We start from the raw sequence: 22,549 nt of genomic DNA on the forward strand, positions 1-22,549 counted from the left end.
TACACTTACTACACTTACTACACTTACATGTAGTAAGTCATACACTTACTACAATTGACCACCATTCAAAACCTTTGACAAAACAACTTGTAGGATGTAGCACACACACACACACACACACACACACACACACACAAATATATTCTTAGAGCATAAATGATCACAGTTCTCACACTAAAAACTAGAGACTGGTATTTCCCTGTTTTAAATTTAATTTTCCTACTGGAATTCTAATTTAAGAAAAAGATTACTAACAAATATGAAATTTATACTAACGGTAACTATATTTAAAATCTTTTTAAATGACTAGTGTTTAAAAAATTAAATGTCTCATTATGATGAGCCAGCCAATTCATCCACAAACTTCGGCAACTGTTTAGTTAAGCATGAAATGTAACAAAACCTCAAAAGAAAATTATTTTCATAAAAAAAGATTCAAGTTTTACACAAAGATTTTTTTTAATATTTATTTATTTATTTTGAGAGAGAGAGAGAGAGAGAGAGAGAGAGAGACAGAGAGAACATGCACACGAGTGGGACAGAGGCAGGGAAAGAGAGGGAGAATCTGAAGTAGGCTCTGTTCTGTCAGCACAGAGCTTGACATGGGACTGATCCCATACCATGAGATCATGACCTGAGACAAAAATCAAGAGTCAGCCACTGAGTTAACCGACTGAGCCACTCACTCAGGCACTCCTACATAAACATAATTTTTTTATTAAGTTTATTTATTTGAGAGAGAGGGAGAGGGAGCAAGAGCCAAGCATGGAGGGACACAGAGAGGGAGAGAGAGAGAATCCCAAGCAAGCTCTGCACTGTCAGCACAGAGCCCAACTCGGGGCTCAATCTCACAAACTGTGAGATCATGACTTGAGCTGAAACCAGGGTTGGTCACTTAACCAAGGGAACCACCCAGGTGCCCTAACTACATAAACATATTTTTAAAGAATGAATAAAAATTCATGAATCACCAAATAAAATATAAAATAACGTAACAATTATTTTTAAATACTTATTATAAAGTGTACAATGTACTACTATAAAAAGTAATTGCTACACATGGTGGTATTTTCAAGTGCCACAAAGTGCCACACCGCATGTCAATAGGCTAAGAGTACACTAATTTAAATTCAAACATCCCAAAAAGCAGGAACAATGCACATTTGGCAAACTGAATTTGACTAAGATCTTAAAAGTTGCTACTTTTCTCTAAATAAAGCTAATAAATGTAAATGGTTATTCAAAACTATTTCTCCCTCCCCAAACGCTAATTATGATTACATGAATTGCAATTTCCTGAGTTAGATTCGGTTTCTATTTAACCAAAAGCTGAAGTTGAAGAAATGTATTTTATATGGCTATTAAAACTGAAGTTGACTGGAAAGTTACAAAAGAGCTAACACCAGAAGCAACTCTTAAGTTTTAAAATCTCTAGAGCAAAGTCTGCTTATTTATTTGTTCTCACATGGCACTGGCAAAAATTTTAGTTAATTCTAATGCAAAACTAAAGTTAGTATTTAAATTAAATCATACTACATATATATCATAAAGAAAACTTTTGATGCCTTAGGATAATATTCTCTACTCCAATTTATGATACTAAAGTAAGTAAGTAGGTTTCAAGAACTATTACTTTCATATTTTATTGCAGTATTTTAAATGTCAACCATTAAAATTAAATAGTTACATACTTTAACTCATGGAAACCTACCATGGCCAATAGAAATAAAATCACCCAAATTGGGCATTTCCTGTAGACCATGAAAAGTCCAGGAAATAACTTCCATACCTTAAGAAAGAATGTTTATAATAGTTATGTAATATGTCTCCGTTGTGACTGTTTTTACTCTAACAACAGTGACAGTTTTTTCATATTACAAGAGTGGAAGGATTTCACTTTCTTATTCTTTTTTTTTTTTTTAAACATTTATTTATTATTGAGAGACAGACACAGAGTGTGAGCAGGGGAGGGGTAGAGAGAGGGGGAGACACAGAATTTGAAGTAGGCTCCGGGCTCTGAGCTGTCAGCACAGAGCCAGATTCAGGGCTCGAACTCACAAACTGAGATCATTATCTGAGCTAAAGTTGGTCGCCTAACCAACTGAGCCACCCAGGCGCCCCAATTCACTTTCTTATTCTAAAGCTGATGGGACAAGAAGAGACAGCCAGACATTCCCTTAATTCATCTTAGAAAATATTACGGGTTTGTCTAGCCTAAGTATAGCAGTAGAGAACTAGAATTTTACATATACAACAATCAGATGTTTTTCTTTCAGAATATTATTTTTGTATTCAATAAAAAACTGTATTTACTTCTCTAATTGGCATGCCATGCTTGTGAGACACAAGTCATTAAAGGTAAAAATAAGGCTTTATTCTTTTCTGTAAACACATTTATTATTTATTATATTATATTGTATAACAACCCTACAGAAGTAACAGATTAGGGCAGTGAATAAAAAAAATACATAATCAACATGGGCAACAAAAATGCTCCTGAACTTATTATGACTATAACAAATATTTTCTAGAGAGAATGTAATAATTTTTATGAGTTCTAATAGCTGATTTTTCTATTAACATGTTTTAAATACCTTGCTTTTGTGATTTTACGTGAACACAGGGAGCAGCAGACAGAAAAAGCAGACATACCGTTTCAGATTCCCACAGAACACCAGACAAAACCAGGATATAAATTAAGCATGAAAAGCAAAAACTTCCTATTCCAACTCAAAAATTAGTTTTAGTCATTTAATCAGCTTCACACATTTGCCCTTTCACTTTCTTTTTAAGTTTATTTATTTATTTTTAATTTACATCCAAGTTAGTTAGCATATAGTGCAATAATGACTTCAGGAGTAGATTCCAGTGATTCATCCCCCATGTATAACAACCGGCGCTCACCCCAACAAGTGCCCTCTTTAATGCTCCTTCCCCATTTAGCCCATCCCCCACCCACAGCCCATCTAGTACCCTCAGTTTGTTTTCTGTATTTAAGTCTCTTATGTTTTGCTTCCTCCCTGCTTTTATATTATTTTTGCTTCCCTTCCCTTATGTTCATCTGTTTCATATCTTACATTTCATATATGAGTGAAGTCCTATGATATCTGTCTTTCTCTGACTTATTTCACTTAGCATAATACCCTGTAGTTCCACCCACGTTGTTGCAATTGAAAACGGACTACAAAGTGCCTTTTCACTTTTAAAGATAAATTTCCCATACAACATTTACCTATGTCTAATATGGTACATGTAGGTGCTGTTTCCCTAATTTAGTTTCAAAGCTCCATAAAATTTCTCTTAGTACTCTGACTATAACTTAGTACAGCTTTGTGAAGGGAAATTTGGCAGTACTTACATTTTCACATGAGTATGCCTGGTGACCCAAAGATCCCACTTCTGACTATCCTTCATTCCTAAATTCTCAAGGGTATTTACATAAGCATTCTTTAAAATTATTCTTTGTCCAACTACTGTCTTACAGAAGAATTAAATCTGTTTAATTTTAGAAATACAGGCTATTTGATACTATGCCGGTTTTAAAAAGACTGGTGTAAAGCCATACACATTCACATGGAATGATGTTCATGATACACTAGTGAGTGAAAAATGCAAGTCATAGGATAGTACAAATACTTATATGTGAATAGCAGTAATCAAAAGAAAATGTACAACACACTATTTATAGAAGTGAGGTATTTACTACCTGAAATTTTTTTGCTCCAACAGGCAATCAAAAAAATCTCCGGCTTTCCAAGATAGTTTGATTCATCCATAAATTGCATACAATTTCATTAAAATTTAAAATTTATGATTTATAAAAGTATTTGTACAGTTATCTTACATATAATCATTTTTAATTTATTCAGTTGTCTCTTGATATGTCATTCCAGAAATTTAAACTCTCATAGGCCACACTGGATATTTTAACACGAGTGATTCATGAGACTAGAGGTCTTCTCTATTACAAGACTACAGCTATTTCAGCAAAGCAGATGTTTTCTGTATCAAAGTAAAATCAATAATTTTTACTAAATAATAGTGTAGGAGATAAAAGGTTTTATCACCACGGAGTATGCGAATTTAGAAACAAACCTAAAATGTTATTCATTGGTCTTTATAGATACTTAGGAAACAAAAGAGTTATTCTGAAAGACATAATGAAATAAGGCTATAATTTAAGCACACTATTAAAAACTTTTAAGACAGTCTACTTTAGTCAGTGATAGTCTCTTAAATCAGGCTAAATTATTATTGAAACTAATGTGTCCTGCAAATCTAGGCAACTGGTAATAGGAATCACAGGTAATTGAATTTGCTATTATTAAGACTGCTTACAAACTGCTGAATTCAGAGGAAACAAATGACTGTACCCCTTAGGTTGGATGTAAAAGCCCAGGCAGAAAATACATACTACAGTATAGGGCATTCAGGGTATGAAGCCAAAGATGGAGAACAAACTAGAGCTTTTAAAATAAATGAAATTCATATTCAGTGTAAGAAAAACATTTTTAAAAGCTGTGAATATGTGAGAGAGATTATTTACCAATTAATTTCTAAATTATTTACCAATAAACCAATGTCTATTTCACTTATAAGCCAGTTTGGTAGAGTAAGGAGAATGCCATCCCTCCTTTCCCTGCCCCAACCCGTCATCCTTTTATTAAACAGAAAACAGATCACATTTTGGAGCAGAGTGGGGAGGGGAATCTGCTTTCTTGTTCCATTATAGGATCCTAGGAGAGTCCCAATCTTTAGAGACTAATTTAAAGCCTAATTTAAATATTCTTAGTTGGAGGTCTATATGGGAATCAGGAGCGGAGCTCTTGGGCCCAGGTACCATATCCCTACCCGAGATTCTGATGGACAGCTCTGAAGCAGGGCTTAGGCACCTGCTGAGACTCACTAAAGTAGATGATCTATGATGTAGAGAGCAAAACTATCTCAAATATTTTCTCTCTTTTACCCCCGCTCTCTCCCCACTCTTAAAAACAAAAAGCCAAAAAAAGAGTAAATGTTATTTCTTTCTTTTTTTGTTGGGTACATAAGAGAAGGAAATGAGGATGAAGAACAAAAAAATGATTAATCATATCTTTTTCTAAACAAAAAGCACAAATTTAGATACATGCAATTTATTTTCAAAGACACAAGAACTCAGCCCCTTTTTAGATAAACACAGAGATATCATCGCTTAATATTTATTAAGCACCTCTTCAGGGATAACGACCTCAGAAACTTTTTTGGTAACATTGAGACATTTCATTCATTCAGTCATTACATAATTCTACCTGCAGTCACTGTACTATCCACTAGGGCTATGTGGAGAATAACACATATGACGCTCTCTACCCTCCGGAATGGAGCTTACAAGTAGACAACTATCAGCAACTGCTTAATGATAAGCGATTTTGCAGCACATGATCTGTCCTTTGCCTTCTATTCTAGTAACACATACGGATGAATTTATGGATGGGTGGATGGATATACAGATGGATCTAGAGACATGAATGAAAAGACAGAGATCAGTGGAAACAAACAGGTTTATATTTTTTAAGTTATATCTCTCTTGAGAAAGCCAAGTTCTTCCATCTGCTCTTCATGCAATTACACAGTAATTTTACCAAAAAGGGAATCTAGACAAATTCCAACACTGTTTGATATTAGTAACATATGTCTATATAAAATTCCACCCTCCTATCAGTGTTTTTCTTCCTCACTTCCAGGACTAACATGCCACAGTGACTGGTACCTTCCTTAAAAATTCTAAACAGACTTAACAATGTCCTAAAAGAAGGCTTTAACAGAAAATTTTAAGCTAAATTGTTTAAGTGAGAATTTAATGTAAGATTACAGACTTGTTTGTGCAGGTTTCCCAAATGTCTAAATTACCATAATTAAATCCAAACACATAATCTGAGTATTTTCTCAAGTATTAGGCAGCTATATAATTAGAGCCTTAAATTATACTTTACAGCAGTGTAAGAAAGACCTGGGGAGAAATGAAAAATGAAGATGCTAAACTCACCTCTTGGCCTGATTTGCCTGAATTCTCTGAATGTAAGGACTCAATTTCTCCTTCAATCATAGCAGCTTCTAGGCACTCATGTAGATCTTTGAATCCATTGACCTGAAGCGGGTACTGACCAAACATTTCAGTATTTTCAAATTTTTTCCCTACGGAAGAAGGGAAAGTTAATTGTTACTCAATATGGCCTTTTAGCCACTAAAAGTAAATGTGTATGAATTACCTCCTGAACCTGAAAACCATAACTCTGATTATGTTCCACAGAGTAGTCATTGTAATTTTCTTGTTGGTTTATACATGCACATATGCACATTCACATCGAACCATAGATATTAATTACACACCTGTATATATGGAAGTAATTATATGTATGTGTGTGTAAATACATATATTCTTTCAAAAAATACTTTCTAAGGACAAGATACTGTGCTAAACACTGAGAATATGTATAGTAGTGGATGAAACAGATATATATGGTCCCTGAGCTGAGGAAACTCTCAGCCTCTTTTGGAAGAACGATATTACACATATTAATTGTACATATAATTATGAACAAAAAATTACTTATCATTATAAGTGCTATAAAAATTTGTGGTAAAACAGAGTAATGTGAGAGAGTATGAAAAGGAGAGCTAACCTAGTCATTAGCGCTGGAGGGTAAAGCAGAGAAGACTTCCATAGCAAAATGACATTTACACTGAGACTTGAATGGTGAGTAGGAGTTAGCCAGGCCAGAGTGTCAGGGTGCTGTGGAGAATTCTTGGCTAAGGGACAACACATGCAAAGACTTCAAGGATGCAAAGAACTTGGCATATCTGAAGGCTTAAGGGGAGGACATTATTCCTTAGGGGAGCAACAGGAAGATGATAATGAAGAATCAGGTAAGGAGACAAAATCTATAAAGGTTTAGAAGCCCATGTTAAGAATTTTTTTCTCCTCAATATATTTGGAGTATAACAGAAAGTCACTGAATAGTTAAATCTAGGAATAATAGGACCAGATTTTTATCTTTGAAACATCTTTATGGCTTCTGTGTTAAATAGATGGTAGACTGTTAGAAGACTTAAAGAATCCATCTAGAAATAAAGGCAGTGTGGGATAGGGTGTTAATAGTAAAAGTGCACAAAAGCAGATGAAATTTTTATACACATATTCAGGAAGGAGTATTTATGACTGACTGGTGGTTCATTGGCAGGAAAGGGGACAGAAGAGTAAGGAAGGTATCAAGAATGATACTCGGATTTCTAGCATAAGCAACTCAATTGATTGTTTATGTTCTAAAAGGGGCTCCACTAAATAAAGAGCAGGGAATTTTTTTTTTCCTTTTGTTTTAAGGCAGTAGTGGCAATCACAGTTTTAGGCCCATGGCATTTCAAGTTGAGAAGAGAGTTGGATATGAGTCTGTAACTAAAATTAATCTTCTGGTCTGAAGCTATAAATGAGAGAATTGCTGGCTACTGACAGCGGTGGATCAAGAGAGTGAATGAGACTCTGCCGAGGGAAACCAGCAGACAGGAAAAGGCAGGGGGCCTGAGCTGAGTCCCAAGGATCGCCTACCTTTAGATAAAACAGGAGGCTATAATTACAACTTCTAAGAAGTACCCGCAGAGGTAGGGAAAAACAGCCAAGGGAATATGGTACCATAGAAGCCAGAGAAGTGTTTTTAAGGACTGAATAGTAAAAAAGAAAAGGAACAGGGGTGCCTGGGTGGCTCAATCGGTTAAGCATCTGACTTCAGCTCAGGTCGTGATCTCACGGTTCATGGGTTCAAGCCCCACGTCGGACTCCGTGCTGACAGCTCAGAGCCTGGAGCCTGCTTCAGATTCTGTGTCTCCATCTCTCTCTGCCCCTCCCCTGCTCATGCTCTATCTCTCAAAAATAAATAAATCTTTTAAAAAATTTAAAAAAGAGAAGAAAAGGGACAAAGAATAAATAGCATGAATAGTTGATAAGAGTTCAATAGGAGAACTAAGTGGAATCTGACAGCCTTGAACACATATTAGAAATTGATAACCTTAGAAAGTGCTCTTTTAGAAGAAGTCTGGGGCCAGATGCAAAAGTGGGATGGGTTGAATAAATGGGGACTTAGCAGGTAAAAACAAACTCCTCTCTCAACTGAATGAGATTAACTGGAAGACTATGTGAAGGGAGCTCTTTTTTGTTTACAATGGGAGTTACAAGACCACATCTAAATATTGATGAGGAAGACAGTGGAGGGAGAAGCTGAAAATACAGGAAAAAGGCAAGATAACAAAGAGGGCAAGGTCTGAGTGAAAGCATGAAGGGGTGAGATCCTGAGGACATATAAACAATAGCCTTTTCAAGTAAGACTGAATAATTCCTTATTATCTGGAAGGACAAATAAAAAGAATGTGGTATAGGCTGGGATGGATCCAGGTTGTGGAGCCTGAAACTCACATATTTGAGAAACTTGCTTTTAAGACCTAAGATAGAAAATTACAAACAAAATTAGATTTGGGACCTTAGGACCTCTGGTTAGATTTCTTAGCTTCAGGGTAAATCCATAAAACCTGAAGGAAGGTCTTTCTGAGTGAATGGAGAGACAGAGAGGTTAAATTGGAAACAGAAAAGGTAAGGAGTGCATTGGTATTGGTTGCTCAGGTTGAGTGTCCGACTCTTGACTTTGGCTCAGGTCATAATCCCAGGGTCCTGGGATCGAGTCCCATGTTGGGCTCCATGCTGAGTGTGTGGAGCCTGCTTAAGATTCTCTCTTTCTCTCTTTCCCTCTACCTCTCCCCCTCTGCCACTGTGGGTGTACGTGCATTCTCTCTAAACTAATTTTTTAAAAAACAGAAAAGATAAAAATCGTTATTGCAGAAAATGGGATAGAAGACAGTGATTTAACAAAACAAGTAAGGATGCCAGGTAGTGTCACAGGATTGGGACCAGGGACACTTAGTATCTGCTACAAATTCATGGAACATTTCTAGTTTGCCCACTGAGTGACTTTTCCCCAGTAATACTCAGGTACTTGGTGCACACAGAGAGAAAATGAACATCCCAGTGACGGTCAGAGAACAGCCAGAGAGGTAGTGGATGGGGAATGGGGGAAAGGGAGTGTTAGAGATTTCTAAGAATGATCATAATGCGCAAAGAAGTAAGTAAAGAAAAGGGCCTAGAGGAATAAAATGAAAGGGTCAATGGACTAGATGTTCTGGAAAAGTTGAGGAACTTTTGCAATGAGGGAACTTTAGAAAGCAAATGAAAATCACCTCCAATTGAGAGCCTCTGGTCTAAAAGAAAGCATTAAGAAAATATATGTAAAAGTGATAAGAGCAAGAAACCAAATCATTTTCACTGAAGCAAATACATAGGTCGTGTGGAAATGTACTAAAATCACATTTATGTAGAATAGTTTTGAAACAACTAATACCCAGTACGAGGACTTCAATACTGATTGACAAATTAATTATTTCAATAAATCACTTTTTTTTAATGTTTATTTATTTTTGAGAGAGCGTGAGTAGGGGAAAGGCAGAGAGAGAGGGAGACAAAGACTCTGAAGCAGGCTCCAGGCTCTGAGCTGTCTGCACAGAGCCCTACACAGGGCTCAAACTCACAAACTGTGAGATCATGACCTAAGCTGAAGTCAGAGGCTTAACTGACTGAGCCACCCAGGTGCCCCAATAAATCACTTTCAAGAATCAAGGTAACAGAAGTAGAAAGGGTATAAATAGTACACAGTCAACCTGATTAGAGCCACCCTACTGCTTCAAATACAGTGTTCTACTTCAAGTAAAAATCAGTAGGACAGTATGGACAATCCAAACTGGAAAATACCCCACTATTTATATAATGAATATTCAGTATTTGAGGCAACAATTTTAAAAAATGTACTGACAGTGTAACCTTTTAAACGCCTGACTGAATCCTGAGTTAATGTCTGCCTTTTTCTGAATCCCAAACTATAAAATTATGTTCAAACGAAACTTCATAGGAATCCATTACTTAAGATCCTGAAGGAAAACCAATTTTCCAAATTTTATACTTCAAGTGATTTGGGTTAACTTTCTAAAAGTTGATGTGCTGGGCCATTTTGAAAATTTGGAAAATGTTTCAAATGTTTCAAATTTTTTCAAAAATTCATGCTTTGGGATTAGTAATTATTAGTATTTGAAGTATATCTAATGAGTCCTTTCCCTTCCCTTGTTAGGAAAACCGAAGAGTAACTGGTTAGACCCAGATTTAAAGTAATAGACATTTAAGGTAGATAGTGTAGTGTCACTCTTAAATGATTTTTTCAAAAGAGTACACTTCTTTCTTGAAAACGAGAACCTAAAGAATTTTATAATCACCCCAAAAATGCAATACCCTGATTATGCTACATTGTTAAATGCAGCTTTCAACATTCATAGACTTGAAATCCTCAAAAACAGTGATCATCATAGCAAAACCAGTATTCAACTCCAATATCATTTTCAAAACCAAATGCCCCCTTAATCCCTGTACCCCCAAATTCACAGAATCACAGAAGCCTTCTCAGGGAAAGACTATTAGCATAACATTAACCCAGTATAAATTAGTATGTGATAACAGACGTTGTACCTTCCTCTTCATTCACTCAATTCTGTGTTTTCTGTGCAAGTGATTAGTAGTAACAATGCAACAGGAACCAGTAGACAGAATAAGTCAAATTAAAATTAAAAACCAGTCAACAAATAAGGAGTCACTATCAAGACAAGAGCTAATCGATAATAATATCCCTTCAAATGTAATAAATAAAAACGTGTAACCATACCTTCAAGTACTCCCACAGCAAGGAATCTCCCATAGAACAACTCTACCATGGGGTTCTTTGGCTTCTCTTCATCCCTAAAGCATGGTATAAAACATAAATGTGGTTATAATTTTTGTATCTGTATGTAACAGAGAAAACATTAAAAGAACAATATATGCCAAGTCAGTGACATTTATTTATGTGATTATCACTGCTGCTATTTACATCACCTCAGATAAGGCACTTAAACTTAGCCTTCCATTTTTTCACATGTCAACTGAGGATAATAACAGTAATTGAACTCAAAGGGCTGTTGTAGGGTTAAAATGGCACAACATTACAAGAAGACCTACCCATGGGGGAGGGGAAGGAAAAAAAAAAAAGAGGTTAGAGTGGGAGAGAGCCAAGCATAAGAGACTCTTAAAAACTGAGAACTGAGGGTTGATGGGGGGTGGGAGGGAGGGGAGGGTGGGTGATGGGTATTGAGGAGGGCACCTTTTGGGATGAGCACTGGGTGTTGTATGGAATCCAATTTGACAATAAATTTCATATATTGAAAAATAAAAATAAAAAAATAAGTAAACGTTTTTTAAAAATTAAAAAAAAAAAAAAAATAAAAGTGGAGAAATCCTGAAAAAAAAAAACCAAAAACAAAAACAAGAAGACCTGACATAGTCTATGCTCAAGGAGTACTGATCTTCTCCTTACCATTGTTCATTCTGATCTCATACATTTATTCTATGCAATACATGCTTATTTGGACTTGTTGGGAACAAAGAAAAGCCACCCTTAATCAGAGGCAATTTCTGTAAATTTTTAATATGTAATCTCCCAAATTTAAAATAGAACAGTACACAACATTCAAAGATAACAGCCTGTCACAATGAAGGAGCAAAACACTGGGTTTGACCCAAAGTAGCTAAGGAGCTACTCCATCCTTCATGTTGCAGGCACAGTCATTTGTGAATTTTCCAAATTATTTCTCAGATACATTGTTTTTTTCTTTTTCTTTTTCCCTTGAAGCAAATAGAAGTTGACAATTTTTTTAACCTTTTCTTTTTGTTTTATTCTCTGTGGTCTGAAAACAGTTTATCTTGGCATTACTACATAAAAGTGTGTGGTATCCACAACTGTGTATAAAATTTATCTTCATAAATTTTGTGTTTAAACCAGTAAAACTGATTTGCTAAAATAAAAAAAAAAAGGGTGGGGGATGGGTGAAGGACACTGTGTCTTTATAAATGTGCATCACCATTTACTCCTTAAAACAACTGGTGGGAAGGGCTTCACTTCATCCTCACAACAATCCTATGAGGTAGTATGGTAGTTGTCAGTACTTTTCACAAAGATTTCTGGCCTCAGCGCCTGGTGGCTCAGTCGATTGAGCTGCTGACTTCAGTTCAGGTCATGATCTCACTATTTGTGAGTTCAAGCCCCATGTCAAGCTCACTGCTGTCAGCTCAGAGCCAGCTACTGATCTTCTGTCCCCCTCTCTCTGCCCCTCCCTTGCTTGTGCGCTCTCTCTCTCTCAAAAAAAAAAAAAAAAAAAGATTTCTGACTCTCTAGTTTCAGGTACATGGTTAAGATATACTTTCCCACTCACATGTTATTTACATTAAAAAAAAATTAATGTTTATTTATTTTGAGAGAGAAAGAGAGAAGAGAGAGCACACAGAGAGAGAATCCCAAGCAGGTTCCTCACTGTCAGCTCAGAGTCCAATGGGGGCTCTCGATCTCAAGAGTTGTGAGATCACGACCTGAGCCATGAGAGTCAGATGCCTAACCAACTGAGCCACCCAGACACCCCCATTTAAAAAACTTTTAATTAAGGTAAGATACACATAACATAAAATTTACCATCTAACCATTTTTAAGTGTTTAGTCGGTAATGTTAAGTATATTCATATTGTTGTGCAACCAATCTCCAGGAGTCTTCTCATCTTGCAAAACTGAAACACAACACTCCCTGAACAACTCCACACTTTTCCCTCCCTCCCAGGCCCTGGCAACCACCATTCTTACTTTGTTCCTGAGTTTTACAACTCTTGACACGTCACATAAGTGGCATATGGTGTCTATCTTTTGTGACTGGCTTATTTCACTAAGCATCCATGTTGCAGCATGTGTCAGGATTTCCTTCTTTTTTAAGGATATTCCACTGTATGTATACCACATTTTATTTATCTATCCATTTATCTATTTATCTATTCATCATTCATCTATTATATTATCTATTCATTTGGGTAGTTTCCACCATTTGGCTATTGTGAATAATGCTGCTATGAACATGGGTGTACAATTATCTCTTTAAGACCCAGCAGTAGAATTGTTGGATCATATAATCTTTATGAGGCATAAGTGACAAAATCTAAAGCATGCAACGTGAAGATTTGATATACGTATACATTGTGAAGGTATTCCTTCCATCAAATAGTAATTCTATTTTTAATCTTTTGAGGAAGCACAATGATGTTTCCCAAGCAACTGCACCATTTCACATTCCCATTAACAGTGCACAAGGGTTCCAATTCTTTTTACATCCATGCCAACAGTTGTTATTTTCTGGGGGTTTTGATGGTAGCTATCCTAATGGGTGTAAAGCGTTCTCACTCACTTTGAACTCAAGTGGATGACATGACTTGCTCTGCCCAACAAAGCGTGAGCAGAAGTGATGTGTGGCAAAAACTTTGAGAGCCCATGTACTTTCACTGCTGTGGTGATCCCAGGAGAGGTAATGAGGCAAAGCCTCTGTCACCCCTGGGCTTGAGCAAAAGAATGGGCACAGCCCCTTGCTCACACCCAATGGACACATCTAACAATATAAGACTGTAAACTGTTGGGGTTGTTGTCACTGGACTATCTGGTAGTATAATTATCTGATAACAGGTAGTATAATTACCTCTATTGTACTAATAAAGCTATAAAGCAAGTTAAGTCACTTGCCCAAATTTACAAAATTAGTAAGTGCTCAAGCTGTGAAGTGGACTCAAATCCGACACCAAAATCAATGTATCCTCTCCCACTACATATATTTAGTCTTTGGGCATTTTAACTCTATAGGAAAAATTTACTTCATACCTTATGTATTTTACACTGTGAGAATAAAAAGGATTTAAGACTGATATGGGAAACAGGAATAATCCAAAGATTGTGTCTCTTGACATAAAAATCTATGAATCTTTAGATGTGAATATTAGCGGGAATCTCCTTCCCGTGGCCTCTTGTTTTTATGTAGGAAATCAACATTCCTGATTTTTCTCCTTATGGTCACACACGTACTCCATGAGCAATAACTTCCCAGGTTGGTGACTTGCCAGAAGAAACTGGATGTTGAGAAGCTCTACCAATTCTGAATGTACTTTCTAAATCTCTTTTCAAATCATCCTGCCTGAATTTTGTCCTACTCTCCACTAATCTGTGGTGAACACTGACCTTCCCTAAGGAGTCAGGAAGGAATCTTCTAAAAATTGTTTACCTTGTCCTTTCCAACCTCTCAGAGGTCCTATTCTTTGCCCTGCATTTACTTTTTTTATTTTTTTTTTTAACATTTATTCATTTTTGAGAGACAGAGTGTGAGTGGGGGAGGGGCAGAGAGACAGGGAGACACAGAATCCCACGCAGGCTCCAGGCTCTGAGATGTCAGCACAGAGCCTAATGTGGGGCTCAAACTCACGAACCGCGAGATCATGACCTGAGATGAAGTTGGATACGTAGCCAACTGAGCTACCCAGGCGCCCCTCTTTGCCCTGCATTTAAACTTTATGAATCTCAGGGGCCCAGACGGTTATACCAACAGAAAAGTAAGGAATGCAAGTGAAGACCAATTAAAAAGACACAAGATTCCTATAATAAAAATGAGAGAGACCCACCACTTGCATGAAAGCAGTAGTAAAGACAGACTGACACAATTAACAAAGGCCAAAAGAAATCACTACAGAAAATTTGTATCAGGGACATCTTATCTTTGGGAATTAGGCTGGAACAGGAATTCAAAGGCCTAGGATAGCTAACAGAGTCACAGCTTCCCAATCTTTTTAACACCTTTGGTACATATATAATATATGCAGAGAACTCTGAGGTAAAAAGACATATTTTCTCATGGTCACAGAAATAGGATCAATATCTCCATATACCCATATCTGGTTAGCCATGCCACACCAACTGGGAAGCTCTGTTTCAATAGGGGGAGGCATTCAAAAATAGTTTTAGCTCCACAAACAGTTAAGAGCAGATAGAAAATTATGGGGAAATTAACATGGAGAACATATTTCAAATAAAAGTTAAGATTTCAGGTGAATTGGAATGGAAAAGTTCCAGCTTCTTTTAAAACGGTTGTAGAAAAAGGGGAAATAATCTGTTAGTTACTAGGTCAGAAAAGGTGACTAGAACGCAACGAAAATTAACATATAAATAAATAATAACAAGATCTCCAAAATCAAGATAAAATGCCCCCCCCCCCAGAAGGAATAAGGATTTAGGCACCCTTCTATGGAGACAGGTAAAAAGCAATTGGGGATGATATACTAAAGATAGGATAAACTAAATGACGTACTTTTAGAAAATCTGGATAGGTTTGAGAGGAGGAACTAGGGATTTCAGGGTAAAATTCAAAGAATTACTGACAGAACTTCAGAGACTCCGTTATCACAGACTGAGGATACAGATACTATTCATACTCTCAGGAAACATGCCCAGTGAATTTTTGGCATTAGAACTCTAAGGAAAGATACAAGGGACATGAGCTGTACAAGACAGAAACCAGGGTGGACAACTCTCATGGATCAGGGTCTGCTAACTCTCATTATGAGGCACCTATCAAGACAATATCAAAGGAATAAATTAGAAAAAACAAATGTAAAGGCCAGAAAACAAACCCAAAGAATAGGAAAAAAAAGACACTCATCCAACAAACAGGGCTGGCTCTGCATGACATACAGGCTAAGAAGAAGGTTAAACTGTTAAAAATTCAGCCAAATCGTCCTAAAAGAAGAATAAAATACACAAGTATGTGAACTTTAGAGGCATATGCCACCCAGAAAAAAGATGCAGCAGAAAGAAATATACACAAGGTGTTGAACATTCAAAAGCTGAGGAAAGAGTGTAAGATGCTGGGACTGAGGTTTCAGATGCATCAACAGCAGATGCATTTCAGGAATCTGATGGGGAGATTTTTCCAGATGAAACTAACATGAAGAGAGAAACTAACATGAAGAGAAGAAAGAAACTAACCTAAGAGGCAGGTTTCAGAAGCCTAAGTAATTCCATACCAAATGGCCATGGGCACCACCACTGTGGCACAAAAGTAAGTCATGCAATATACCACTTGGAGCCTTAGGAACTGAAGCTCGTAAGGAAAATGCAACTAAAACTTTGGGTGGATAGGAAAGAGGAGAACCTGAGGACCAGAGCTGTCACCATCATAAACTTCTAAACATGCCAAGAAGGAAGGAGCTTTCAATTGCCCCATTCTGAGTAAAATTTACCAAAACTAGAATTTTTTTTCTTCAAATACTATATGGGCTTAGAACCATAATTGATCTCTTCAGAGATTTCTCCCACCTCTATTTATGTTCACAACACATTGCTGTCTGCAAGCAAGTGGCCCCTCTGCAAGCAGGCATCCTGGCAGAATTAAAACCAATGATTTCCTGCTTACGACATATCCTAAATTTCTGCTACTGCCTTTGGCAACGACTTGGGTCTGGATTGCACAAAGTTCCGAGAATATTATATAGTTGAACTGAGAGCTAAAGGGTTGAAGTTTAGCTTTTGTTTCAAAATTTCAAAGGTAAGAGACCATTCAGTGTTAAACATGTGTGTCGTAATAACCCTCTGAAAGCTAAAATTCAAGCATATGAAAGTGAACGTCTGAAGGACTGAAGGATCTATACACACCCGAGTGAGAGAGCCCAGGCTACAGCTGCAGAACTCCAGTGCTATTCAGGCACAGAAATAACATGTATGTAGCATTAGGGTGAACAAACTTAGGAACTCGCAAGTGACTTTTATTTTTTGTTAGACTCCAACCACAAAGGCAAAAATAAAATCGGATTTTTAAGTATAAAACTTCTGTGGACTTGACTTTACATTCAAAGACCAAGGGAATATAATATGGGAAATTATTTTTCTCCTGGGAAATGAAGGATGAAAGGGGAAAGTCTCTATTAAAGATTAGGGGCATTTCTTATTGGCTAACATTGTAGAAGTAGAAATTTTTTACTTTAATTTAGTTTCATTGCAGACCTGTACAATGACTTTTACTGAACAGTGAAGCTGGTTATAATTTAAAAATAAGAAAAAAAGAGAAGGGAGACAATTTTCTGCCCTGGAGTTCTGTCTTCTAGGTGTTAATTTATATACTTCATCTTGTAGGATCACATCAGAACATGTGCTGGCAAATCCTAAATGGTCCACCCATGTTTCATGAAGACACACAAAGGAACCAGTGGTTGGTATTAAGAGAGGGGCCTCACTGGAATGGGAGTAGGACTGTGCTGAAAGTGTGTAGATTTCTTAAACAACCAAAATCTTAATGGATCAACCTGATGGGCAGAAAATAAAAAGCTAGAGAATGTCGAAGAGGAACTTCATATCCTTGTCCTTGTGATTCCATGTAATAGGATTCCATTGGAAATAACACTCTTGGGATCTCTTCTCACCACTAACCCATTCCTCCTCATGAAAACAGACTGTCAAATCCAAAGAAAACAACTGGGCATGTGGGATCAGCCCCTCAGGGGTTGCTTTTTAGATATTTCTGGCTGGATTCTAATCTTACAATAGATATCTAGAACTACCCAGGATTTTGGCCAAAAATTTCAAACAACTTGACAATATTTTGGGTTCCTACATATTTATCTCAGCTTCCTATTTATCCATAAACACTGATACATAAAAGGAAAAAATGAGCATTATTTATCAATCTCCTAAAACCCCATCACTAAATGTTATGGTAACTTACGTCTCTTCTTCAGCTTTCATTTGGAAGGCATCTTCTAACCAATCTAATAATTTGTGTGTAAACTCACTCACATCTTGCTGTGGAAAGAAAACAAGGTCTTATTAAGCCTACTCATAAAAATACTAAATACTGCAACATAAAACTTACAGCCCGTCATATCAAATATAAAATTACTGACTTTTCCCAAAAGTATTACATGAAATGTTTCACATCAAATACAATAAATATTTATAATCTAACCAGAGAATAAAACTAAGATCTGAGAGTCAGCATTATAATGATAAATCACAGTAATTAGGTTATAATATGGGAAAAAATATACACATGTATTATACGTTAAATATAATATATGTATTATACACATACACACACATACATAAATTCTAATTTGCAAATGAGATTTTTAAAAACAATTATCACCCCAAAAAAGGGTTCTCTAATGAATGTTTATAAAATGAAGGACCCACATTAACAGATTCTTTATTATATAAAGAATTGTTACTGGCTTCTCTCTTAGAATGAAGATGTGATTTTTGACAATTCATTTTCTTAATTCAACTTTACACACAACTTTTTAAGCCATGTGCACTTTTACTAAGATATGTTACCTTGGACAGGTTTAGTTCAATCAGTCACCAACTCCCAGTATCAAGTCCACCATCTCATGAACTCTAAAATTCTCCGTTCAGAACTAGCACAAACCTCACCTGTTGCCATCCCTTCTTTCAGTCCTAGTTCCCCTAACATGGAAAAACAGGAATAGACAGTGGCAGTTTTACTCATGAACTACCATAATCCTTTCAATAATGTGAGGTAGAACATAGAAAATAGGTTCATCTAGAACCTAGGGAGAAAAAGTAAACCAATCCAACTAAGTCTGCTCTGCCAAAGACTGATGAATCAATGTAAGCAATCTGCCTTTATTTACCAAAAGAGCCCCAAGTATTAAACAAATTTACTATTACATATTTTTCCTGCTAGAAGTTTTCTAAAGAGCATCTGGGTCTATCCATTCACCTTTAGAATGCTGAAACTAGGATCTAAGAAGCTTAAGTGAATTGTTCCAAAGCCATATAGTTAGAGATAACTAAACTCAGCACAAAAATCCAGTTATAAACATCCATACGAACTGGAGTGAGTTAAATAGTGGCCCACCAATATGTATGTCCACCTGGAACCTCAGAATGAAATCTTATTTAGAATATGGGTGTTTGCAGATATAATTAAGGTAAATCTCTACATGAGATCATCCTTGATTAGGGTAGGCCCTAAATCCAATGGATAGGTATTCTTACAAGAAACAGAAAAGAAGCACACTCAAAGACACACAGGGGAAAAGGCCATGTAACAGAGACAGGAGCTATGCCACGAAAAGTCAAGGAATACCACAAGCCACCAGCAGATGGTTAGGGCAAGAAGAAGTCTCCCTTAGGGCCATGGGAGGGACCACAGCCCTGCCACCACCTCTACTTTAGACTTCTGGCCTCTGGAACTGTGAGAGAATAGTTTTCAGTTGCTTTGAAGTCAATGGTTTATGGTAATTTGTTACAGCTGCCCCACAAACTAACAGAACACCTTAAAAACAACTTTCCATAACTTTAAAATTCTGTAATTTACTTATCTTGCAAGGTTAAATCTAACAAGAAACACACACTTCCTACTTATCACAATACTATTCAGAATAAATCAATCCCTTTTTAAGCAGTTGATCTAAAATCAACATTTACAAAAGAATTCTTCCTGCTTTCATCAAGAGAAAAAAGATGAGGCCTTTCCCACAACATTTTAATTTTAAACTGTAACAATTATAGGTATAATTAAAATTGACAGTACTATATACAAAGGGTATCCCACAAGACTCTTGCATATTCCAAAACATGATATATTTAAGAAGACTATCAAATAGAAGTATGAATTCACGTTCTAAAAAAGTAATGATGTTTACTTCACTCGTGGATTTATTCCACTCTGCCACTAATGTGTGTTTCAGATTCAAGCGTCTGCGAAAAGAGAATCAAACCTGTATCAACCTGAATATAACGTGCAACTACTCTAAAAGATCTCCAGAGAAAAAGAACTAACAACGAGAAAACTAGTTAGTCTACACTGCAGCCTAAAGCAATGGCATTCACATCGTGGCAGTCAAGAGTCTGTAACAGCCTAACAACAGCTAGTTGTCTCCCTGTCCACTCTAACAAAACTAAAAAGTCTACAGTGTACATATAAGCCTCCCAATAAGTTTGTGCAGCCTCATTCTTAAATACGAAAAGATACCCAAAGATTAATATTCACAGTAACCAAGAAAAAGACATAGAAAAAGCAATTCCATAAGAAACATAAGTCAGGAAATAGAAGTGACTTTTTAAATTTAATTTTATGCCCAAAGCTATTAGAGAATATAATGAACATACTAAAGAAACAGTGCTACAAAAAAAAAAAAAAAAAAAAAAAAAAAGACACGTAGAACCAGGAGTACTCTAAAATGGGGGTTTGAGATCATTTTTAAGAATATTTGACTATGTTAAGTGTTAATATAACAGATAAGAGTAAGACATTAAACCTATACAGCACTGGAACTTTGTTAGAAATTTTTTTAAAAACCAAACCAACCAAAAATAAATAAGAGCAAATCCTAATGTGAGCACCTTTTTCATTGATGTATCTTTGCCATAAAAGTGTCTTTAAAACAAAACCCAGTCAGAGTGGCCAAAATGAACAAATCAGGAGACTATAGATGCTGGAGAGGATGTGGAGAAACGGGAACCCTCTTGCACTGTTGGTGGGAATGCAAATTGGTGCAGCCGCTCTGGAAAGCAGTGTGGAGGTTCCTCAGAAAATTAAAAATAGACCTACCCTATGACACAGCAATAGCACTGCTAGGAATTTATCCAAGGGATACAGGAGTACTGATGCATAGGGGCACTTGTACCCCAATGTTTATAGCAGCACTCTCAACAATAGACAAATTATGGAAAGAGCCTAAATGTCCATCAACTGATGAATGGATAAAGAAATTGTGGTTTATATACACAATGGAATACTATGTGGCAATGAGAAAAAATGAAATATGGCCTTTTGTAGCAACGTGGATGGAACTGGAGAGTGTGATGCTAAGTGAAATAAGCCATACAGAGAAAGACAGATACCATATGGTTTCACTCTTATGTGGATCCTGAGAAACGTAACAGAAACCCATGGGGGAAGGGAAGGAAAAAAAAAAAAAAAAAAAGAGATTAGAGTGGGAGAGAGCCAAAGCATAAGAGACTGTTAAAAACTGAGAACAAACTGAGGGTTGATGGGGGGTGGGAGGGAGGGGAGGATGGGTGATGGGTATTGAGGAGGGCACCTTTTGGGATGAGCACTGGGTGTTGTATGGAAACCAATTTGACAATAAATTTCATGAAAAAAAAAAACAAAAAAACAAAACAAAACAAACAAACAAAAAACATGGGGAAGACATGGCAGAATTACACATCTTTTCAGAACCTTCTCCAAACACTGTCTCTACATATCCACATAATAGATACAGCCCAGTCTGCTGCAAGTGCGGTGGCTTTAGGAATCTCTCCTGAAACGTTTCATCTGCTTCACTGCCATCTCCTCCATCACTGCTGCTAGTACACTGCTATTTTCTTTGCTTTTCTTATTTTCCTTCTTTTTTAATTTCTGACTTCTCAAATTATATGTGAAACTCCCAATTATCTTTAAGAAATAGATTTTGAAAACCACAAAATAGCACTATACAAAGATTGAAAACCAGAAGCAGCAATAACGAAGTTAATGTAGTTCAGAAACCTTTTCTGAGTAATTAAAGAAACTACTCCCTGTCAACAAAAACAGACATATCAAAAGCATGTATACTATAGTAGCATTGGATTATCACACATTCGTGAAGATTTATATATACATATTTGTGAACACTCTTAATTTTACCCGTTTTCACTTATTAATTTCAATCATAATATAAATCACAGCTTCATTTAAGACTTTTCAAGATCACCGTTATTTTTGTAATGTAAAAGTAAACCTTCCAAATAAGCAATGTTTCAAATGACTACAACTTATTTTTAATAAAGATGAATAACAACATCGTCAATTGTCATGTATCTTTGAAAAAACTAATTAAGGAACAATCAGATTAAATAAAATACGATTGGTAATATATAAGTACAAAAAAAAAAAAAACTACCTGCTGAGAGTCATTTGATTTGAAAGCATCCTTAAGAATTTCAACTGCTCTTGATGGATCTACATATTTCCTTTTAGTACCAACAAGAAGTGCAAATAGATACCTCAGCTCACGCATAAAAGGCAAATTCCGATGCTCCTATTGGGGGGAAAATCTTAAGTGAAGATTAATCTTTATTGGTAAACAGATATTCATTTTAAAATGCAAAAACTTAACTAATATTGATTAGGGAGGAGTCCAGCACTCCTTACATCGTAATTAAAGAAGACTGTTGTGATCTAGGAGATTCAACAGAGTAGAGCACAAAAACAGCAGAGGACCTACGCTTAGCTCACAATTTTAGCACAAATGCTACATTTTTATAGCTAATCATGTTATTACCCAGCCAAGAATATCCTCCTCATTCAAGCCTATTTATTATAATTCTTTCCATTCAGCAAAGCCAGCTGCTGTGGACAGCAATAACAACAGCCGATATTCAATGAGTGCTAACTTCGTGCCAGGCACTATTTAAGTACTTTTCCTCAATAAGCCCATTTAAACAAAGATCCCTCCTCTTCCATGAAGCCTTCCCAGACCCCTTCAAGTCAATAATTCCTTCAAACTCCACATCTACTAAAATGAATGTCTTTCACT

General features: G+C 36.3%; 1 protein-coding gene across 12 annotated transcripts in view; it reads right to left on the reverse strand.

Moving 5' to 3' along the window:
• USP25 (ubiquitin specific peptidase 25) overlaps positions 1 to 22,549 on the reverse strand; it is a 151,057-nt gene that overhangs the window by 54,068 nt on the left and 74,440 nt on the right. For 7 of the 12 annotated variants that reach the window (XM_078452874.2, XM_078452876.2, XM_078452872.2 and 4 more), the window contains 5 exons: positions 21,914 to 22,051; positions 17,725 to 17,801; positions 10,785 to 10,858; positions 6,026 to 6,174; positions 1,712 to 1,789 (listed from right to left, as the gene is read on the reverse strand). In XM_078452874.2, coding sequence (XP_078309000.2) covers positions 1,712 to 1,789; positions 6,026 to 6,174; positions 10,785 to 10,858; positions 17,725 to 17,801; positions 21,914 to 22,051 — 516 coding nt within the window. The remainder of the gene's footprint in view (positions 1 to 1,711; positions 1,790 to 6,025; positions 6,175 to 10,784; positions 10,859 to 17,724; positions 17,802 to 21,913; positions 22,052 to 22,549) is intronic. The other 5 variants (XM_060640294.3, XM_060640291.3, XM_060640293.3 and 2 more) reach the window with 2 other exon arrangements.

Source organism: Panthera onca, chromosome C2 (genome assembly GCF_046562875.1).
Source record: "Panthera onca isolate mPanOnc1 chromosome C2, mPanOnc1 haplotype 2, whole genome shotgun sequence".
In the NCBI taxonomy this organism is placed as follows: Eukaryota; Metazoa; Chordata; class Mammalia; order Carnivora; family Felidae; genus Panthera; species Panthera onca.